Genomic DNA, 22083 nt, shown 5'->3' on the forward strand with positions numbered 1-22083 from the left:
TGCTATTCTAAAGTCAGGCCACTAGGTGGAGACAACACCATCTCAATCTAATCAACAACCCATCATGATATTAGGTGAGTTGAGTCTTGTCATTGAAGTTCAAGTTTATTGTCATGTACTTATAAAAAAATAATTAATGAAATTCCTTGTGCCCAAGTTCATATTTTCAAGTTGTTCATACTCTGGGCAATTTCTGATGTGTTTGATGTCTGCACAGTTCTCAGCTCTGCGTGTGTCTGTCTTTAGGACTGGTGGCTGTGCTTTTCCTCCTGGAGGAATTGAATGCAGAGTTGGGCACCACCCCAAACTTGAGGCACATTGTCATTGGCCGATGCTACAATTATATCACCTTAATCAATCCCAGTTCCAAGTAAGGCTAAAGTAAGACTATTTCTTAAAAAATGTTTTAATAATGTGTATGTAACATACACATATCCGAAATTATACACTCACTTCTGAATCTGAGTCTACTTCTGAGTTACCCAGAAAATGACAGTAAACAGCAAAGACAATAACATGTGATGAAGAGACAACGATCAAACGGAACATTGTAAAGCAAAACAATAAACATGAACAACAATAACTAGAAATGCAATTCCAAGGAATTACCAGTGCATGAAAATGCAAAAAATATGTTTTTATTTATTTAATTTATAGTTAAAACAGATCATTAGATACGGTAACTAAGGAGTTGCTATGGTAGACATGGTGGTTGCATAGTTTAATGAAAGTTGCTATCTACGCAGATAGCTTACTGGATGTTTAATGTGTAACTAAGGCTACCTAGCAGCTATGCTAACTATACTAACAATGTTAACTATGCTAACCATGTTACTTAATTATTATGCAGTTATGCTAGCAATGTTAACCATGCTAATACATTTGATTAGCTAATGTTTGCTTATAGTTATGTTAACAATCTTAACCATGCTAATCCAACAGAGTATTGTCCAACAGAGTATTCTTCTCAGTCGTTCAGTTTCAATTCAATTTCAATTTAATTTCACTCATAGAGCTCCAAAACATTACATATTGACAGAGTGTTAAACAAAGAACATGTTACAAAGAGGTAGGATGATTACATAACCAGTACAGTAATGCATGAATCCCATTTAAGAAAGTTCAAATAGTCCAGCGTAGGGAATGAATTGTCCATAGGGATTGGGAATTTGGGCAAGCAGGGTCGCTAGGGTGCGTGGGCCAGGAATCCGGGCAAAGGGACAGCAACAGCTGATGGTAGGGCAGATATAGGGATGGGACTTCAGGTGTGAAGGATGGCTGATGACTGGTAATGGTTTACCCCACAGGTATGGGGGAATAAAGAGAGAAAAGACAGAGAGGTTGAGAGAGAGAGAAGAGGAGCAGAGGGACTTGAACGGCAAGACAGAGAAAAGGTATGAGGGAGAGTTGAGAGAGAAGGAGGGGGACAAGGAGTTGTACGGCGTGACCCCATCATTCTGTGTCACACAAGCACTCAGGATGATGGGGTTAGCACCAATCTCCAACCAGGAGGACTCTGGTCCTCCTGGTTGGAGGAGGACTAGACCTTATATTTCAAGTTTAAACTCTTCTTTAGTTTTTTTTCTTTTCTTTTCTTTTCATTCCTTAGTTATGTCTTTCTATACTTCAAGTTTAAACTCTTGTCTTCTTTATTCAAGTTGAAGCTGTTGTTAAGCTCCGGTCATATCAGTTCAAGTGCAAGTTAAGTTACTTTCCTCCTAATTTATGCATGGGATTCTGTGATGTAGTTCCATTCTGATTGAGGTGAAAGGTGTCAGATTCAGGAGATCAAGTTAAAATACAAAATATAGGATCATGATAACTGTAATATGTTTGTAGAACACCTGAATGGGCACAGTGCTGAGAATCAGAGATGAAGATGTTATCCAACAATGTGTTCTTCTCAGTGGTGGAGGTGGTAATGAGATTTGTGAATCCTTTAGACTGGAACAACTCATAGATTGGCTTCCTTCCATTGGTCAACATGTCCTCATTAAAATCCCCACAGACTATAACTGGACTATCAGCAATAACATGTAAAGACTCCAGTAGATGGCAGAGATTTGGCAAAAACAGATTTGTGTTGTAATCCGGTGGTCTGTAAATCACTGCAATTAGTAGTGGAACTGGAGCAACAACTTTCAATACCAGGAATTCGAGATCAGTCACACCCTGTATGTATGGCACGTGATGGGCTTGAACATGGCTTTTTACAAACATAGCAACTCCCCCACCATTTTTCCGTGCAAAATGCGAAAGAGTAGTGTATGACACATGTCTATTGCGCTTATACATTTGATAGTTCTCCAAATTGATATTTTCAGGGACAAATGTGCCAAAAAGATGTGTTTCAGTAAAGCATAAAATATCTGCGAGGCACAGTTCATGATGTCTCTTCACGTCATCAATGTGGGCTGACAGTCCTTCAGTGTTGTGGTGGATCAGTGTTAAATATGGTGATCTCAGAGTGGGGAGGCAGTGAAGAAGGGGCATGGCGTTTCTAAAGTCAACTTTTTGCATACTGTTCACGGAAACTGTGACTTCTGGATCAGCATATATTTTATTTTCATCAAAATCCACTATGCGTAGACCATGTAGTGAAGTCGTTCTGCTGAGAGCCACGTATGCCATGCCAGGTTCAAATATGCGCTGCATCGAGACCACTGCAGAAACTGTCGTCATGCCTTGACATTTATGTATGGTACAACCAAAGGCTAGAGTCATTGGAAATTGGTGACGAACCACACCCTTTTTACTAAGAGGTTCCTCTACTCTTTCAATGTACACCAAATTGTCTGGTCCTCCTGGTCCTTTATTGCGATGTCTTTGCCCTGCATTAGGACTGTCCAATTCAACACCAAGCATTTTTACAAGTGATCTGCCATCTTGGTCGTGATAAACAATTTTACCAACCTTTCCAAATGAACCATTAACCAGTCCATCTTCCACGTCTATGTTTCTCATGAGCATCACACGAGCACCATCAGCAACTTGTAGTCTGTCTGGTAAATCTCCTTTATGTCCTTCAAAAGGTGCTCTCTGCCTTTCCATCCGACCAGTTCGTAGATCTTTCTTATAGTCATGGGCATCAATGTTGACCAGTTCGGAGTATAGAGCAGATATTGTATTTGCATTGTGTTGGTTTACTTCTTTATTTGTAGCAAACACATGCAGAATGTCTTTGGGACAGTCATCAGGTTGACATATAGTCTGGGCAAGTAGAGCTCTGTCTGCTTCAGATAATGCCTCTCCTTTGCGTTTCACCCTTATCCTGTTGAGCAGCTCAGCAAATGGCACATCATCTTTCTGGCGCATGATTTCTGTGAGAGTGACTACTTGGAACCAATCTTTCCAGATATCAAGAACATGATCTTCAAACACACAGAGAGGTTTGGCTTTACCAGGAGGACTTAACTGGTTGAAATCACCACAGGCCAGGATTGAGACTCCGCCAAAAGGTTTCTTGCTGCCTTTGATTTCTTGCAGTCTCCAATTGACATATGCAAAGAGTGATTTTGATATCATGGACACTTCATCAATGACAATTATTTCAACATTGGACAAGGTTGCTCTCACTTCATCTAGACGGTTTCCAAGGCACTGGTAAGGTGGTTTAAGGCTTCTTGGCAGTTTCAGGACAGAATGCAGTGTCTTGCCAGATATGTTGAAGGCTGCTGTGCCAGTAAATGCTGTGAGAAGGACAGTGGGCATGGACATGTCTCTTTCCTCTGTGATGCGAGGTAACTTGCGGAGTATCTTTGATGCCTCTGCGTAAATGCATTTGATGAGGTGAGATTTACCAGTTCCAGCTCCACCAGTGACAAAGTAAAAAAACTGATCGGCACTCTGTCCCCACACGCGTCTCATGCACCATTTACGCACTGTATAGAATATAGATGCCTGTGTTTGATTTAGATTTTGATACATGTTACGGACCACAGTAGGGTCTATTTGAGGAGCCTCAAACATTGGTGCTGCACTTCCTGTGTTTGTGGTACTTGAGCTGTATTCAGGAATGTCATCCCGCTCAGTCATTTCGTCTGGATTTATTTCCTCACGCTCAGAAATGCACTCAAGTCGAAGAAGCTCTGTTTCAGGTGCAAGTGTTGTCCATGCATCCTCCATAGGCCCATTTTCTTCTATGTTCTCAATAGCTTTCTCTATTGCATCACTGTTCTTTTCAAATTGTGACCTGTTCTCCCTGACAACAGAAACCACTCTCTCATTATAGTCTCTTCCAGGACGTCTTACAGAACCTGATGTGTAAAATGACTCATATGTTGGAAAACCTGTGGGTTTCAACTGTGAATCTGAACGATAAGGGACGTACAGTTTGAGCAATGTGCCATAGAATTTCTCTGGAGTTTTTTGTTCTGAAAATCGGGCATATCTGATAATGGCAGGCTTTCCTCTTGTTCGCTTTTGAATGAAGCCCATTTCATTTTGAAGTGGTAAAACCTTTTTTCCTTCTTTCTGCCTTCCATACACAACTCTGTAAGTGGAAGCAAACTCTGCCATACACATTGTCGCAAATTCTGGTGTATCTGGTCTGTTTTTGTATTTGTCTGCCATTCCAGACATCCAAACATTCTCTGAATCAGGAATTCTGTTATTCAGGTACCTTAATGGGACACTCATTTTTAAAGCATTGTCATCAGTGGGTATAAATATCACATTTCGAGAGCAAGACTTCAGTTTCAAGCTACAGACTCGTGCAACAGCCTCTTGAACACTAACCTCTCTGTTTTTTGAGTATGCTTGCATGATTTGTTTCATTTCCTCACGGTCAGAGGTATTGGATTGAGAAGTGTCAGACACAACTGTTTTCAAATACTCACTCATCTCATGTTCAGCTTTGGAAATATATGACAAAATGTACATCAGACAGGAATAAGGGTTCAAGATGAACTGAATATCAATGTTGGCATTCCAGGCCCTCAACAAATGCTCGTTATAGCCATTAATCCAGCAGTCCTTTGGTTGACGTTTCATCACTAGCACACTGGACGTTGTTAATGAGCTGACACAGTTTAGGTATTCCTCATAGCTTAAGTTGCATTGGGCAAGTAACTGTGGGATGCTTTCAAATGATGTTGTTGAATTATTCAGCAGTTCCCATAAAGGCCTCAGCTTAGTTTTGGCTTCTTCAGGAGACATGGAAGAGCGTTCATGATCAGATTCATCCTCAGATTCGTCCATGAGCTCTGCTGGCATTGGGCGTGTTATAAATGTGCTCTCGACAGGCTGCTTTGGAAATCCAAACCGACAGTGCTTATTTCCTTTCTTGCATGACTTGGAGTGCCTTTTGCTGTGGGTTTGCACCTCTGTCACTATTTTGAAAAGCTCAGGGTCTGTATTTGGGTCAGGCAGCTGACATGTTATGTACTTGTCCACAAATTCACACACTTTCTCATCTGGGTCATCCTCAAATACAGGTGCGTTGTTACACCAAACCAACATATGTATATGTGGCGAACCTCTAGCTTGATACTCGACTCGAAAAAAGTAGTCAATGACCTCACCGATGGGCTGTGCTGGTGACAATAGTAGGTGTCTGAGAAGTGCATCAACACGCTTGTCAAACATGCGCATGGTGGTGACAGGATTGCTACGTAAAATCTCACATTTTGATGCCCAGTCGAGCTCAGAAAAGTCAACCTGCTCTCCTTGCTGTGCCTTTATTGTTTCTATGACCTCTGGCCATCTCATTTCGGCAGCACTAAATGTACAGAAGAATGTTGGGGTGCCCAGCTGGCGAAGCATTGCAAAGAGGTCTCTTAGAGTTTTTTCCCAGTAAGCAGGTGATCCTCTCAAAGGCTGCATGAATCGAGTAGCATGTCTGTTTCGTATCAATTGTTCGACTTCATGTTTGTCTTGGAGCATTCTTGCCGTTATTTTTCGTCCATCTCTGGTCATAGGTTTTCCTTTACGCAGTTGAATAGACATAGAAGATTTTGCCAAATGCATTTCTGTGATAAATTGTGCGAAAAAAATATAATTGGAGTCGTGAGCAAATCGGTTGTCAACACAAAAGAGACGTGCATTGAAATATCTGCTTGGCGATAATTTATTTGCTCTTTGTGTTTCATCTAAAGTATTAATTCCAGTAGGGAACTGCACAGGGAAAGCCATTGCCTCCAGTTTAGGAACTTTGAAAAAACTAACTGGTTTGTTTCCTTCAGCTGGTGCAACAGAGAATATACCTTCACCAAATGTTATCATTTCCTGTGCAATATCAGCTGGCTGTAAGCATGAATCTATTGAGCATCCTCCATTCTGCTGACTTGTGTCCTCCTCAGTGTCAAGTGCATTCTGGTTATCATGTAATTCATGGCTTTCATTATTAGGCTGATTGCCTGCACTATTTACCTCTGAATGTCCTGGGTCAGTAATGTCACACTCATCCATTGCATCAGTCTCCATTAGATCAACCTCGTCTGTAGCACTGATGTCATTTTCTTCTGCCACACTATTCATTCTATCCCCAAAAGCTTGTGTGTCATTAGTTATGGTTATGTCTTTGTATTCAGAGTGCATCTCTTTCAGTTTTGATAATGCACGCAATACTTTGGTCATGTCTACAGTTTGAAACTGGTAATGCCCTGTATAGTTCATTCTTCTTTTCAACTTCACTTTCAAAAGCTGTGACTGGCTGCTGGGTCTAGGCAAAGCATTGACTGTTGATTCTACGTCTGAAGGGACACACACAACTCCACCATGTATTAATTTCTGCTGGCCTTTGGGAAGACTGATTATTTTTGCAAATGGTATAAACCGTGCTATGATATGCCTCTCAAGTATATTTAGATTACTGAGCTCTGGAGGAATTGGTGATAGCTCTAACATATTGTTGACAGCAATGGCCGGCAGTTTCCCGATCTTCAAGTTTTCATCACAGCTGTAACAAATCCACTCTGTCATTTCATTTGGTGCACAACATGATTCAAGTGCACTGCATTGATCACTGCATGTATGTACATATTTGCCAGTTAAGCATTGATCAACCATGCCTCGATTCTTTTGATAACGTTCACGATTGCACTCTTTTACCTGGTTATAAAACAAAGCTCTGTGACACACTGTGCACACAAAAGTAGGGCCGTTCTGTACATCCATTCGAAAAGATGTGATGGCATCATGCAAAAGGGTGCTTTCTGTTGGTGCTGACTGCTGTTCAACCTCTTGCTCTGATCGAAGTCTAGACTGTTGTTCAACCTCTTGCTCTGATCGAAGTCTAGACAGGTGTGTAAGATGACGATACTTTTGCTGTATATGTAAAGCACAGCGCATTTTGTGAAGCACTTTCTGGAAACTGTTATTTATGCCTAGACTTGCATTACTTTTTCGTAAAGAACTATAATGCCTGAAGAGAGGGTCATTTCTGTATCTGTCAGTATAGGTTACCTTTTTTTTCTGCCTGTACATTGGATCACATTCATAATGCTTTCTCATGGCCAACTTCTGCCTTGAACGAAAATCATCTTGCATGTAACGCCGCTGTATGTAAGCCTGTTGTCTCTTTCTGAAATTTGCATCATGAGAGTAACGCCGCTGTATGTAAGCCTGTTGTCTCTTTCTGAAATTTGCATCATGAGAGTAGCGGCGCTGTATGTAAGCCTGCTGCCTCAATCTGAAATTTGGATCTTGAGAGTAACGGCGCTGTATGTAAGCCTGTTGTTTCAATCTGAAATTTGAATCATGAGAGTAACGGCGCTGTATGTAAGCCTGTTGTTTCAATCTGAAATTTGAATCATGAGAGTAACGACTGGTGATGTATGCTTTTTGTTTCAACTTATAGCTGGGTTCATGCATGTAACGATCTTTGATGTGTGATCTCTTCTGCTTATTGTATTGAAAGCAGTTTGCATATCTGTGTTTTTCATGCACCAGCTTTTTTGCCCTGTTCTTTTTGTAAGATTTTTGCTGTTTCAACCTGTTCTTCTCTCTTCTTACTATTTCCTTGTGTTCCCTCTCTCTGTCCTCAATTTCCTTATGACATTTCAAAACTTGAGCAGCTTTTCTGCGTCTGCGTCTTTGATCTTTGCGAAGTTTGGTTACTGAATGCTTTGAAGTAGGCCTAGTAGAGGCTATGGAATCTATAGTTTGAGTAGGCTGCACACCATCACCCAGTGAGTTTGCCTGTGCATTATCAGATGTGAAAGATACTGGCATGAACTCGTAAATCCATTCATCACTTGACTCAACCAGGGCCCAGAACACAAGTAGTCGGTCAATCATTTCATTTAAATTGGTAAAGGTCAACATCACTGCAGTACCATTCTCAATCTGGAACCCATCTGACGTTCTACTGTGAGGATCAAACCAGCCGTATCTCTCAGAGTTAAACAGAGCAATTGTAAGACTGCCTACAGTTAGTAGTGCATAATTTACATCACTTGATAAACAACGCAGTCTTTCAGAGAGCTTTATGAAGTCTTGGCCATCAGGTCCATCTCGTCTAAGGTAACCATACCGTGACAGGTGCTTCACAACATGATGTGTCTGTCCATGTACTTCAACAGTATCAGGTAACTCATCTGTGGCTAAGTGGGCTGGTGCTGTGCCATATCTAGTACTCAACCTTTCCTGTACACTACTATACATCAAGTTACCCTTCTCCAAGATGTGGTCAAGGTCATCACTGTTCAGCACAGTTCGGTCTTGAAGAGCAGCTAGAAACGTCAGGGAATTACATGTGCACTGCTTACTGGCGTTAACCCCATACCTCACATCGCCTTGGTAATGCGTTGCTTGAACACATTGAATGCCATTCTGCGCCATCTCTATCCTAGAGGCATTTGATACATAGTTTACCTGCATTTGTTTATCATTCAACTCATTCTGCACTAAGACAGGCTGATCTGGTGTATCAACTTCAGAGAGGTCCAACTTCCGCCAGCGTTTTTTCTGAGCCTCAGAACGTCGTCCTTTTCTTCCCATGATTTAACACTTCACAATAACAATTTTCAGTATGTGCAATTAAGATTATTGAACAACTGGATTCAATATGAAGTTTATTATTTTCAGTAGAATACAGTATTACTTCAATTTACAGTATTTCTTTTCAAACAATTTCTTACTCAAATGTACTGTTATATAAAGTCTTGGTTCAAAATAAAAAGGCAAGGTTATATTACAAATATGTTTTTTAGCTCCGCTACTTCTATCAATGCTGTCTAGACTTTGTTTAGAAATCAAGCTGTACACAACACACAATTATTGATAATCAGAATATAGTATCACTACTATAGTAGTTGTTCACCAATTTGTTCTCTTGAAAAATTAAAGCAACCAACAGGTAGTGTAGTTTAGTCTCACGGATCGCCGCTCAGATCACCTCCTAGATAGAGTCTCAGAAAGATAGATAAATGGTTTCAGATAGATAGTCTCTCTGGTTGACAGCACAGAGTGTGAGGGAATATACAGACAGATAGTCTCAGATGGATAGAGATGGATAGAGATAGATCGATCAGATAGATAGATGTATAGTCTCAGATAGAGTCTCAGTTCAACAGCACAAAGTGCCAGGGAGGGTATATTTCGGGGATATTTCAGATATTTCTTTCAGCTTTGATATTTCTTTGTCTTTCGCTTTTTCTTGACAGCACAAAGTGCCAGGAGACAGCACAAAGTGCCGGGGGAGAGGGTAGACAGCACAAAGTGCCAGGGAGGGTAGACAGCACAAAGTGCCAGGGGAGTGGAAGACAGGGCAGCGTACCAGGGAGTGGGAAGACAGCACAGCTTGCCAGGGAGGGGAGACAGCACAAAGTGCCAGGGAGACAGCACAAAGTGCCAGGGATGGGTAGACAGCACAAAGTGCCAGGGAGGGGTAAACAGCACAAAGTGCCAGGGAGGGGTAAACAGCACAAAGTGCCAGGGAGGGGTAGACAGCACAAAGTGCCAACAGTTCGCCAAAGCTGACCAAAGTCAACCGTAAGCCTCACAGCCTCCAATCGGAAAGGCCTAGAGACAAGGAGAAAAAATCCATTACAATGAGCATGCATATTTATAAGCACATATTCAGAAGATTTACATTGGTTTTGAACATCAAATAGTCACTGATATATTAAAGTATTTTTTTTTAAGACAGCAACCCCACAACTGTGACTATCAAACATTTATTTAAGTTATTGGCTTAGGTTACAGCAATAGTGTTTAAACATGAGCCCACATTTTGAAAGGGGACTATAGAATATAGCATTACATCTATTTTTAAACACCACACTGAACACAGTCATTCTCAATTGTGTAAAAGCCTAAAAATAATATGAATGACAAAAACAGTTCCTAAATTAATGACAAAGCGGTCAGACAACATTAATGTTTCTAAAGTAGAAAGCGCACACTCACTGAGAGCCAGGGGAGGTTCACAACACAAATGGCCACACAGTCGGGTGTTCCCACACAATGGGAGAGGCCTATAAGACAGAGGAAATCCATTACAAGACCGCAACAAGCACATACTTAGAAGCATTACATAGGTTTCTATCAAATATGTTTAAGTCATCAGCTGCAACCCCTCAACTGTGTGACTTAAGCACTATTCCGAGTTACAGCTATGACATTTGAATGAGGTTACATTGAGAGAGGACTATAGTATAAAGCATTATACCATCTTTAGTTTTAAACCCAACACAATGAAAACATAGTCACTCAATTGTGTAACAGTCTAAAAATAAATGACAAACAATTCTTAAATGGATGACAAAGCAGTCAAACAACTTGAATGTTAAGTAAAGAATGCAAACTCACTGAGTGCCAACAGAGATGGGACAGCAAGAGTGTTGACTCCACAGCCTGAAACGAATGAAGACAGAAGATAATATCTATTACAACAGTGCAAAAATAAGCATATTTACAAGGACATATTTAGAAGCATTGCATAGGTTTCTGGTCACTGCTATATGTTTAACAGTCATCAGCAGCAACCCCTCAACTGTGTGACTTAATCAAGTACTATTCCGAGTTACAGCTATGACATTTGAATGAGGTTACATTTTGAGAGAGGACTATAGTATAAAGCATTATACTATCTTGTTTTTCATTGTGTTGGGTTTAAAACTAGTCATACTCAATTGTGTAACAGTCTAAAAATAAATTACAAACAATTCTTAAATGGATGACAAAGCAGTCAAACAAATTGAATGTTAAGTAAAGAGTGCAAACTCACTGAGTGCCAACAGAGATGGACAGCAAGTGTGTTGACTCTACAGCCTGAAATGGGAAACGAATGAAGACAGAAGATAATATCTATTACAACAGTGCAAAAATAAGCATATTTACAAGGACATATTTAGAAGCATTACATAGGTTTCTAGTCACTGCTATATTTTGAACAGTCATCAGCAGCAACCCCTCAACTGTGTGACTTTCAATAAACAAGCACTATTCAAATTATTTGCTGGAGTTACAGCTGACATTTGAAACTGAGGTTACATTTTGTGAGGGCTATAATAAAGCATTATAATATCTTTGTTTTTGTTGTGTTTAAAACTAGTCATACTTAATCGTATAAAATCCCCAAAACATTAGATGACAAACAATTCTCAAATGAATGTCAAAGCTGTCAAACAACCTTGTTGTTTGAAAAGTAGTAAAGTGCAAACTCACTTAACAGCAAAGAGTGATAACCAAGTCTCAAATGGGAAAAGCCTGAAAGACAGAACAATACCAACACTGCATTACAACACTGCATCAAGCATCCATACTTATCAAGCACATAATTAGAAACATTAGATTGGTTTTGAACTTGTATATTTCAAATAATCACAACTGTGTGGCTATAAATAATCAAATGCTGAGCTAACGATTTGTTGGTACTTACTTAAAAGTTAATTACTAACGTTAGGCTACTTCTAAAGTTAACAGACAAGTCTTCATTTTATGACATGCACTAATAGCGTTAGGTTACATTATTGTAATATCAAATGCCCTTGGATACAATGTTATACAAAGTAGCGGCCAGATGCCGTTAAGGTATGCCGGATATTTAACAAATCTTTAATTTGGTGACGTTAACGTCACCTAGCTCGCTAACTAACTTGCAGTCTGTCCGGTCTGCCATACTTGGCTAATCTTCAGAACATGCCGGAGTAATTTTAGGAGTTACTAACAATACGCTCGTCTCCAGATTTTAAATTGGCACTACTTACTTAATATAACCTTGGTTGCGATACGGCAAACAGCACAAGGGTACATTACAAGGCGAGTGACGAAAGTGACTAGCATGCCAGAATAAAGTTAACTATCAACACCTGCATCGGCATTTAGCTAGCGTTAACGTAACCTCGACTCAAAAGCTATTTCGCTATACTAAGATATGTGACTTGTTAAGACTTAAACATTAGAAACATTATGCTCAATCAAAAGTTCCACTATCTGTTACATTTTAACTTAATTTCCCCTTGGTTGATATACGAAAAATGGAAAGTTATGAGCCGGTTGTCAAAAGTTAACGTTGGCTAACGTTACCAACAGAGGCTTCATTAACTTAGACGCTAACTTACGTTAGCAGCTAGATACCGGACAATTCTTAAGACATAAAGAACATTAAGGCTACATTACACTTTAGAAATCAATGACCTTAAAATAACCTACCTTGGATGTGGAATTATATTCCTCAGGGTAACGTCAATGCAAGTAGCAGCTACGACAAATTGAACTGAAAAGCAGTACCGCACAGTCAAGACCTGGGCATTGAATGAGAAATCCTTGAAATGTGGCGTGGCGGGAATGACTGAAAGGTTTCACGTGAACAGGCTGGCCAGCTGAAATGAATCAAACCACATCAGCAGTAGGCCTATGTTTCAGTGTCTCTGGTTAAGGCTACCTTTACCTTACACCGACAAGATGTTTATTGTAGCCTACAAATATTGTAGTCTTTTGAGTAAAGCTTGAATGAGGGGCATTAGTTAAAAGACTGCAATCTTTCAAGAATATTTCCCAAATTTTGTCAGTGTAGGTTACGGTAGGCTAGGCTTTTCGTTTCAGAAGTATATAAACATTAATAAAATAACAAATGAATGTTGGTAGAATATTAGACATATTTCAATACTATACGGTGTAGGCCTACAATAGGCCACATGCTGGATTACAAACAGACAAAAAAATAGGCACATTAACATCAAAGGAGTCAGCACTCTGCACATTGTAGAGTAGCCTAGGCTAGTTTAAATGGTTAAATTATTTAATAGGGAATTATGGTACTGAAGACTTTTATTTCGAAACAGTTGTGGGAAGAGGAAACAGTTGGCGGGAGTCATAGTTGATGACAACTGACAGTTAGAATGACCAAACAGTCAAATAGTTGAGTTCAAAGGGACACTTCACCGATTAGCATTAAGCTTTGTATCTTTAGAAAACCAGTCATGTTTTTCAATGGTGTGCATCATTCCCTCAGTTTACCTTGGATGGGAGAAATACGGATTTCATTGTGGACTTCCTGCTTTCAATGATGTAAAAATCATCATTTTACATCATTGAAAGCAGTAAGTCCTATTCATGGGTTTCATTGAAATCCGTATAAATGGTTTAAATGGTTAGATTGTTCTAAATTCTAAAATGTTAACTATGCTAACAATGCTAACCAGGTTGATAAGTTAACTTAGCTGATGATTTCTAGCAGTAATGCTAAAAATGTTAACTATGCTAACATTGCTAACTATGTTAACAATGCTAACCATGTTGATTAGCTAACTTAGCTAATCATTTTAGCAGTTGTGTTAAAAATGCTAACTATGCTAACAATGCTAACCAGGTTGATTAGCTAACTTAGCTAATCATTTTAGCAGTTGTGTTAAAAATGCTAACTATGCTAACAATGTTAACCACGTTGATTAGCTAACTTAGCTAATCATTTTAGCAGTTGTGCTAAAAATGCTAACTATGCTAACAATGCTAACCAGGTTGATTAGCTAACTTAGCTAATCATTTTTAGCAATTATGCTAAAAATGCTAACTATGTTAACTATGCTAACAATGCTAACCATGCTAACAATGCTAACTTGCTAGTGAGGACTTTTATTTTGAAACAGTAGTTGCTAGGGTATCCATGGTGCCCACTATCAGGAATAAAGAAGTTATTGTAGTATAATCATGTTGGTTGCTATGGAAACTGTCAAAAACGCTTAGTTTTAATGGTTGCTATGTTGGTTGCTAGGTACATGGAGGTTTCATTTAGTTGACTGGAGGCATAGTTGATGATAACTGACAGTTGGAATGGTTGAACAGTTAAATAGTTGAGTAGTTTCAGGGGTTAAATGATTTAATAGTGTATTATTGCAGTGAGGACTTTTATTTTGAAACAGTTGTGGAAAGAGGAAACAGTTAACAGGATATGTAGTCTTCACAGAGAGATTGTATGCTTAAAGCCTGAGAGAGAGAGGGCTGCTGCAGGTGGGGCTGGCCACCTGGCATAAGATTCTAATTGCTCAACGACCCGATTGTGATGTCATAGAGGCCAATGTTAAGTCTATGGGGAAATTTTGAATAGTTTTTATTTAATAGTTCAAAAAGTATAAAAGTTACAAAGTTGAAAAGTCATAGCAACCCGATCCATTAGAATACCTACGTTACAAAGTTTGAATGAAGTTTCTAAGTTAAACGGTTGAAGAGAAATTGCGGTCAGAAAAAGTGGTAAGCGGAATAATAATAAATATAATAATAAGAAGTCTAGGAAGAACAGTACAGTGCATTTTCATGCACTGTAATAATCTTTAAACTTAAGATGACCTCATCTCTAGCTCAGGCCTGCACTGTACTGTACTGTAACTGTCAACAAGGGGAGGGAAAAAGACAGGAGGGAGAAAACATCTATACTTCCGTAGAGAGGAGAGGGAGAGAAACATGACTTCAGGAAACAAACTCTCAATGTTCAACCGCACAACCATTAAAGTACTACACACACATCACACTGATGTGCCTTGGGCAAAGCAAGGTGTGTTGTGGTATTTTGAGGAATCCAATGAGATTTTATACAGGATCTTAAAATTGTCTAGATGTCTATTTTTGAATTCACTAAAACGGTTTTAGGTAGTCATGAAGTGGTTGTTATAAAGTATCCTACATGGCTACAGATCAACAAACAAAGAACGACAGGAGAGAGAAAACATCTACATTTTTGTGGAGAGGAAAGGGAGAGGAATGTGACCAGAAAACAAACTCAATGTTCAACCGCACATCCATTAAAGTAGTACACACACATCACATACCTCTCGACTGATGTGCCGTGGGCAAAGCCAGGTGTGTTGTGGAATTTTGAGGAATCCAATGAGATTTTATACAGGATCATAAAACAGGATCTAGAATTCACTAAACCGGTTTTAGTCATGAAGTGGTTGTTATAAAGTAGCCTAAATGGCTACTGATCTATTACGCAGCATAATCAACATCATGTGGGCATAGGCCTATTTCAGTGGTCTCAACTAAACACTGTATAGAGGAAAATTATGGACATAAAAATGAACACCCCTCTTATAGCCTGCCCTATAATAACATGTGTGGCATAATCAATAACTGTAAGTCAGTGTGCCTTGTCATCTTTGTTTGACCTTTGGTGTGCCTGCTTAACCCCAAAAAGGTTGGGAACCTCCTGACCTTAAATTAGGCCTACTTTCCAGTGGGATGGTAGTATGTGTATGTGTTTGGGTGGCAGTATGTGTGGGGTTTTTTTGGGCTATATGTGTGTGTGGATGTGAAGTTAGCTTCTTATTTATACCTACATGTCTCTGTATCATTTGTGTTAACTAACATTTTTGTGTTACTGTATGTTTTTGTCTTTTTTGTCTAATCTGTGCATTTCACTCTCTCTCAATTGCCGAAGGCAAATTTTTCCACCTAGGACACAATAAAAGCTAATCCTTATATTATCTTATCTTATGATCTGCTGTCTGCTCAATGCCCTGTTGTTTCTTAGGTATGATTGTGAAGGGATCTGGAGAGAGTTTGAGGAGGCAGTGGTAAGAAGAACTCCATGTAGTGTGCGAGTAAAAGACTACCAACGCATGTTCCGAGCAACTCCACAAACGCTGCCCTGTGACAAGGTAAACTGCCATCGTAGCAACACAACTAACACTAACACAAGATTATTGAATCTCTCCTCACTGTCGATATTTGATTCATTTCGCCCATCTGAATGACATTAAGTGCTGAGAATAAGCATGTTTGGCTTAAAAGATGGCCGTGGTCCTGAGAGATCAGTTGTGTGTGAGTGCCTTTCACTAACATCCCCTATGGATATGGTAGGCTTAGGCTATAATATGAGCTTAGAACTACTCGTGGAATGGGGAGGTGGTGGAGGGAACACTGGCACATCTCTACTGGTACTAGGAGACTGGGACCCACACACACACCCCCCCCCCCCCTGTCTGTCCTGTTCTCCCTTTTGTCTTGTCTTTTGTCGTGCGTCTTATATGTCACTATGCCTGCATGGAGAAATTGCCCCTCGGGGATAAATACAGTTGTTTTAATTGAATTGAATTGAATATGGATGGGGTGAGTCCTAGGGTTAGGGTTTTTGGAGTACTCCCTAGCTTTGGACAGAAAACACTTAAAGTAGCACAAGAAATTGCTTTGATGTGTGCATAATTAGCCTGGTTTACACCAAACCAACTCTCAGTTGAGTCTGTTATGCCAGGCTCACATTAAAGGATAATAGGCCAATTTTGGGCCTGATTCGCCACTTAAGACAATCAGTGGGGCTTTCCCTCCTCCAGTCTGATCAGATCTGATTAACGGGCAACATTATCCTGTGGTGTGTCTCTTGTTGCACGTGTGTGTGTGTGTGTGTGTGTGTGTGTGTGTGTGTGTGTGTGTGTGTGTGTGTGTTTGTGTTTCCGATCACAGAGAAGTTGAGATTATCTTTATGTGTGTGATACCATACCACCTGATTTTAGAATAGTAAAACAATTTCAAAATCCTGTAAAATGAGCCCAGCTTTAGTTCATTTTCAATATTGATATGTCAAGGGGCAATCAGCAGTGAAACGTAACCTAAGTATGTACAATAAACTCTTATGGAACATTACAGATGTCAAGTAAACTGCATGTGAGATTACACCAAAAGATTTAAGTATAAACTGTTACCAATACGTTCATTAAGTGATTAGATAATCTAAACAGAAGAAAGTAGAAAAACCTGAGTGCAAGTGATATGAAAACAAAAACAAACCTGAGATGAGTGAGAAAAATGGGATGGAAAGACAGAGACAAAAAGGATGAAAGAGTAGAGGATCAGGGGACCCAAGCCCACGCTCAGGAGAGAGGTAGCAGGACAAGAAGAGAAGGGTGTGGTAAAGCAGTGATAACGTTACCGACAGACAATTGGTCGACCACAGTTCAATTCCCGCCATTGTGAGTCTGTGCTGCTTTGGATAAAAGAGTCTGTGCTGCTTTCGATAAGAGTGCTAAATATCAGTCAACTTTAAATGTACATTCTTTCATTTAGCAGACATGTACCATCCATTGTAACTTAGGTAATTACAGTCAATTCTACAGTATTTCAAGGGACTACATTGTCCCCGGAGCAACTTGGGGTTGAGTTCCTTGTTCAAGGGCACAATGGGGGAAGCTGGGATTTGAACTCACACCTTTTGTAGGCTACACTGTATCCCAGCTCCTTCACCATTATGCTATCACTGCCAAGGCTAACAAGCAGAAATGTGAAAGTGTTTGGGCTTTTCACTTCTCTTCCCCACAATTTTACTTGGCGACAATTTCGTCCAATTTAAACACAAATAAGCCTAATGTTCCTTTTATGTCAATTTTACCTCCCTTACGTATGTCTCCCCATTCATTAATAGGAAAATAGCTTCCCAATAACCCTTGACTTGCAGTACCAAGATGTCCTACCTATTTCATACACTAAAACCCCTATACATTTGCCTATGCATTTGCTAGCCAATCCCCCCATTATTCAAGGCTAAGCAGAGAATTACAAGAGACTAGTTGGGTTATAAAATGAGGGCACATGTGTCAGGTTGTAATGATCAGACTGCTATACCAACATAACAAGAATGAGTTAAAGACTGGGTTGGGTCAGATGATCAAAGGACGTACTGTAGGAGATGCAATTAGCAGCACTGTGGCTAGGTCTTGGATGCTTGATATAGGCTAATCAGTCCATGGATGCAAACAGTTCAAGTTGGGCAGCTGTAGTGTAACTTGCCTCCAGAATGAGTTTTACTTTACAAAAGTCTTTGTTTCTGTCTCAAGCTGCTGTTCTGGAGTAAGACACACAATCTGGTACACAGCTACTCTGCAGCAACACGTCGTTTCTGGACTTTGGAGGACACATTGGTGGGCTACATGTTCAATGACCTCATCTGGTGTGGGAAGGAGGAGAGAGATAGAGGTACTGTACATTCTACATTTCTACACAGTGGGCCTATAAATATATACTGTCATTTATCTGGGTTGCCCAATTTAGTTAGGCAAATTTACAGTCTACATGCCTTGTACAACTGGTTAAAAAGATCTGGAGCGGGGTTCATTTTTTCACATTTGTTGTTTTTGTTTATCAGGATTCAATTTCAGTGCCTGCCCTGAATGGTCTGATTGTGTGAACCATCCCGTTTATTCTCTCTGGAAACAGGCATCACAGAATGTGAGAGTCCATTTTTTATTATTATTATTATTATTATTTTGTGTTGCATTTAGAAATTGAGTATTCAACTAAGTGAGACTGTTTTGTGTTAAAGTTTGCAGAAGCCGCTTGTGGTAACATCACTGTCATACTTAATGGATCCATTACAGATGCATTTAACAGGAAGAGGTAGGCCTAATATTGGATTCATGGGTTTGCAAACAAACTGTATATTTAATTCTTGTGGAAACTTTACAAATGTAGGTACTTGAGTCTTATCTTTCCTCTTGCCCTCTCAGTATGTTTGGGGGTGTGGAACTGGACAGTCTGAACCCACGGATGGTGCATCATGTTAACATCAAGGTGGTAACCAACCTGGAGGGACCATACATGTGAGATTCTGGATGCAGAGTGTGAGAGATACAGTATGTCATTGCGTAGCGCGGTGCTTCTGACAACACAAAGCAAACGACTAAATTATAACTCTCTAGCCTTTGGACCTTCAACCAGCAGCATAATGTTTTGTGTCTGGGACATTTTTCTCTTCTCTTCAAGTATGATGGTTTTGAACAGCACAAATTCATTTAGTAGACTAATGGTTTTGCTCTCTTCACCAGTGAGTCTTGCACAGAGGGATCCATTGTGGACCTGATCAAAATCCTCCAAGCCAGAGGCTTCCGGTGGACCTGCACTGATAACGACCTGTTAGTTGATATATTTCTCATCGACGAATGTTTTATCTATTAGTGTTGTTGTGAGGAAACACTGTCAAGTCGTTTATCAGCATTTGTGTCTTCACTTTTCAGGACTCTGATGATTCTCCAATGTATGAAGAATCCGAAGCAGTACTCCTGCCTCACCTGTGCAGACAGCCTCTTGAACAGGAAGAAGCCGGTTCTGTAATGTCCCTGGATGCATAGTCATTGTTACACATTGATTGTGTTGGTCCATTAATCTATTCATTAATTGAGGGTACTTTCATTATAGTTACCTTATTAACTCAGAAACCCTACATTCAATTCATTTTGATGATTATGTTGTATGGTCTTTGTACATTTGGTCATTGGTTTTTAATTTTCAAAACAAACCTTAGAAAACAGAAAATACCTGTTGTAATGTTGTAATGGAACATTTGGATATTGAAAACATATCAAATTGAACATATTTTAAATTGCACCTATAATCAAATCATTAAATGGCTAGACTGAATTTAAATGCATTTCTATGTTATTAGACTTCTACTGTGGAATGTGTTGTCTGACCAGTCATTACCACTGCAGAATCTCCTTTTCCAGCAGGAAAGCTACAAGCTACAATATTTTTAATGATATCATGTACTATAGATGATGAACTCCCCAAATACGTCATGTTAGGAAGCATTCAAATGACATTGCTTCATCGTTTATCCTCTCTGGGATGTTCTTTTTCATACCCAATCATGTTCTCAGTTACCCTAATTAGCAGTGAAATATTCCTCCTTTCGTTTTCTTATGAATCATGACACAATTTTTCCAGCATGTTGTTGCCCCATGTCTCAGCTTTTTTTTTTTTTTTTAATGTGTTGCTGGTATTAAATTCAAAATTAACATATAAAAAAGTCAAATTTTCTTTTTTTTGTAATGTCATTATTGTAATATGTCATTAGAATATTATTTGGTGTATGATTTTAATATGTAAATTACTTGTAATATTAATATTAGTGCAATGGACTGTTACTGCTTCATACATCACACATCATCATGTTACGGGTAGACTATGCTTACTTTAGTACGGAACTCGGACTCAATTCGACCAATAAGGACTCGACTCGAACTTCACTTGGATTTTTTTTTCTTTTTAATGACTTGGACTTGACTCAGACTTGAACACTGGAGACTCGAACCTGGACTCGGACTTGAAGCATAGTAACTTGACTTCCACACTGGGCTATGCAAAACAGAAAGTAGCCTAATGTCTTAGATTTGCTGTGCAGCATACTGAACAATACTGTAGAATAGATGCACATCGCGATTAGGCCTATGTTCCGTTTAAATAGTCTACGTTTGAACAAAGATTGAAGGGGGAGCCAGTCCAGTAATCTGTCTTTGGCAAGAGAAGCCTAGAATAGAAACAACAGTCAGCCTCAGCCAGTAGGCTACTCGCACAAACCTGTACAGCAAACATCAAAAGCAAGCTGCCCAGACCCTAGAACTGCATTTATGAAAGTGATTCACACAGTTATTTGTCTTTCTCCTATGCCTTTATCGGCCAAAACACTATATTTGGTAACTTATTACATTTTGGCCTATACAGACTTCAGGCAGGAGGGCCCCTTAGCAGGATTTTGCTAAGGGCCCCATGGAGGGCTGAACCGGCACTGATAAAATCAAATATATAAATATGTCTTTAACAAAGGCCAATAGCAAAACAAATATATTTTCTGATAACTACCGTCGGACAATACATTATCCCTTACATAACCCTTCTGGAGTCACAGCTAAATTAGAGTTATCATACACAAATGTTAACTACTACAGACATGTATCTTTTCAAAAAGTATACGCAACCTTTGCCACCTTATTGGAATTTTAGTTGGTTTGACCATCGGATACCTTCGGCAGTCACTTTATTTTTGGTAGACAATAGAAATACTTCATTGGAGTGATTAACGTCAAAAAGACTAGAGTAACTATAGAGTAGGCTAACTCAGCGTTATTTTGACATCTCCATTATGTGTAGTGTTCTAAAGACATCAAACAACCCGTAACGCGATGCAGTGTTTGCACCTCCAACAGCATGGCGTACCTGGATATCACCCAAAAACGTCCACAAATGCCCCTATGTATTTGTGTGAGAGAATTGAGAAAGTCTGGCCAGCTTTTGTATTGCTCTACAGAATTTAGAAAGACTTTGAAGTTACACAAAGTTCTTATCTTTGCAAGGAAGAGATATGTGTTTGATGGTGAAACGCCTGTTGCAGTGAACTTGGAAAGTTTAACCTGAACTTGCAGGAGAAAGCCAAGCAACAGACTGTTTACCCTACTGTATTACATTGACTGAATACAAGTGAATGCAATTGTTACATTGGTATAACTAGGGTGCTTCACTTGTGTGTAGCCTAACATTTGAAGTGCAAGTGAAGAGTTAATATGACAAGCCCAAGCATACATTATTTATACTTACATAGTGCTCACCGAACAGTCCCAGTTCATATTCTTACTCAATTTGCATGTGTTATTAAGAATGTGACTAGCCCTGATGAAACAAGGGTTTCAAAGAAACAATGTAGGCTATGTCATTGAAAATTGCTTCATAGCATGCCATCATAGCCAGTTCTCCTCTGAAATATCACCCATATAGAAGTATGAGACCTTAAAAAACTGACCTTGCACCAGCAGATAGTATTACACTCAGCCAAATGGCCTGTATGCATTCCAGGGTCACAGTCCTCATGTAAATATAAATGAACTGGCTTGCCAAACTGAAAAGCAACTCGGGCAAAAGCACGTGATGCACATTAAACAT

General features: G+C 39.5%; 1 protein-coding gene and 2 long non-coding RNA genes across 3 annotated transcripts; 1 reads left to right on the forward strand and 2 right to left on the reverse strand.

The window, feature by feature from the left end:
• Nucleotides 1-20102, forward strand: LOC134066182 (ADP-ribosyl cyclase/cyclic ADP-ribose hydrolase 1-like). The gene is made up of 9 exons (XM_062521427.1): nt 1-74; nt 247-370; nt 15914-16040; nt 18210-18348; nt 18518-18600; nt 18695-18768; nt 18879-18971; nt 19197-19283; nt 19386-20102. The coding sequence occupies exons 1-9, from the start codon at nt 65-67 to the stop codon at nt 19480-19482; spliced, it is 834 nt and encodes a 277-aa protein (XP_062377411.1). The 5' UTR covers nt 1-64; the 3' UTR covers nt 19483-20102.
• LOC134066190 (uncharacterized) lies at nt 9002-10784 on the reverse strand. The gene is made up of 3 exons (XR_009936384.1): nt 10753-10784; nt 10351-10418; nt 9002-9963 (listed from the first exon to the last, which is right to left on the reverse strand). It is a non-coding gene; the product is annotated as an uncharacterized LOC134066190 (long non-coding RNA).
• On the reverse strand, nt 11176-12683 carry LOC134066191 (uncharacterized). Its single transcript, XR_009936385.1, has 3 exons — nt 12598-12683; nt 11611-11652; nt 11176-11214 (listed from the first exon to the last, which is right to left on the reverse strand). It is a non-coding gene; the product is annotated as an uncharacterized LOC134066191 (long non-coding RNA).
• Nucleotides 20103-22083: the final 1981 nt, after the last annotated feature.

This window comes from Sardina pilchardus, chromosome 19, assembly GCF_963854185.1.
Source record: "Sardina pilchardus chromosome 19, fSarPil1.1, whole genome shotgun sequence".
NCBI classification, from domain to species: Eukaryota; Metazoa; Chordata; class Actinopteri; order Clupeiformes; family Clupeidae; genus Sardina; species Sardina pilchardus.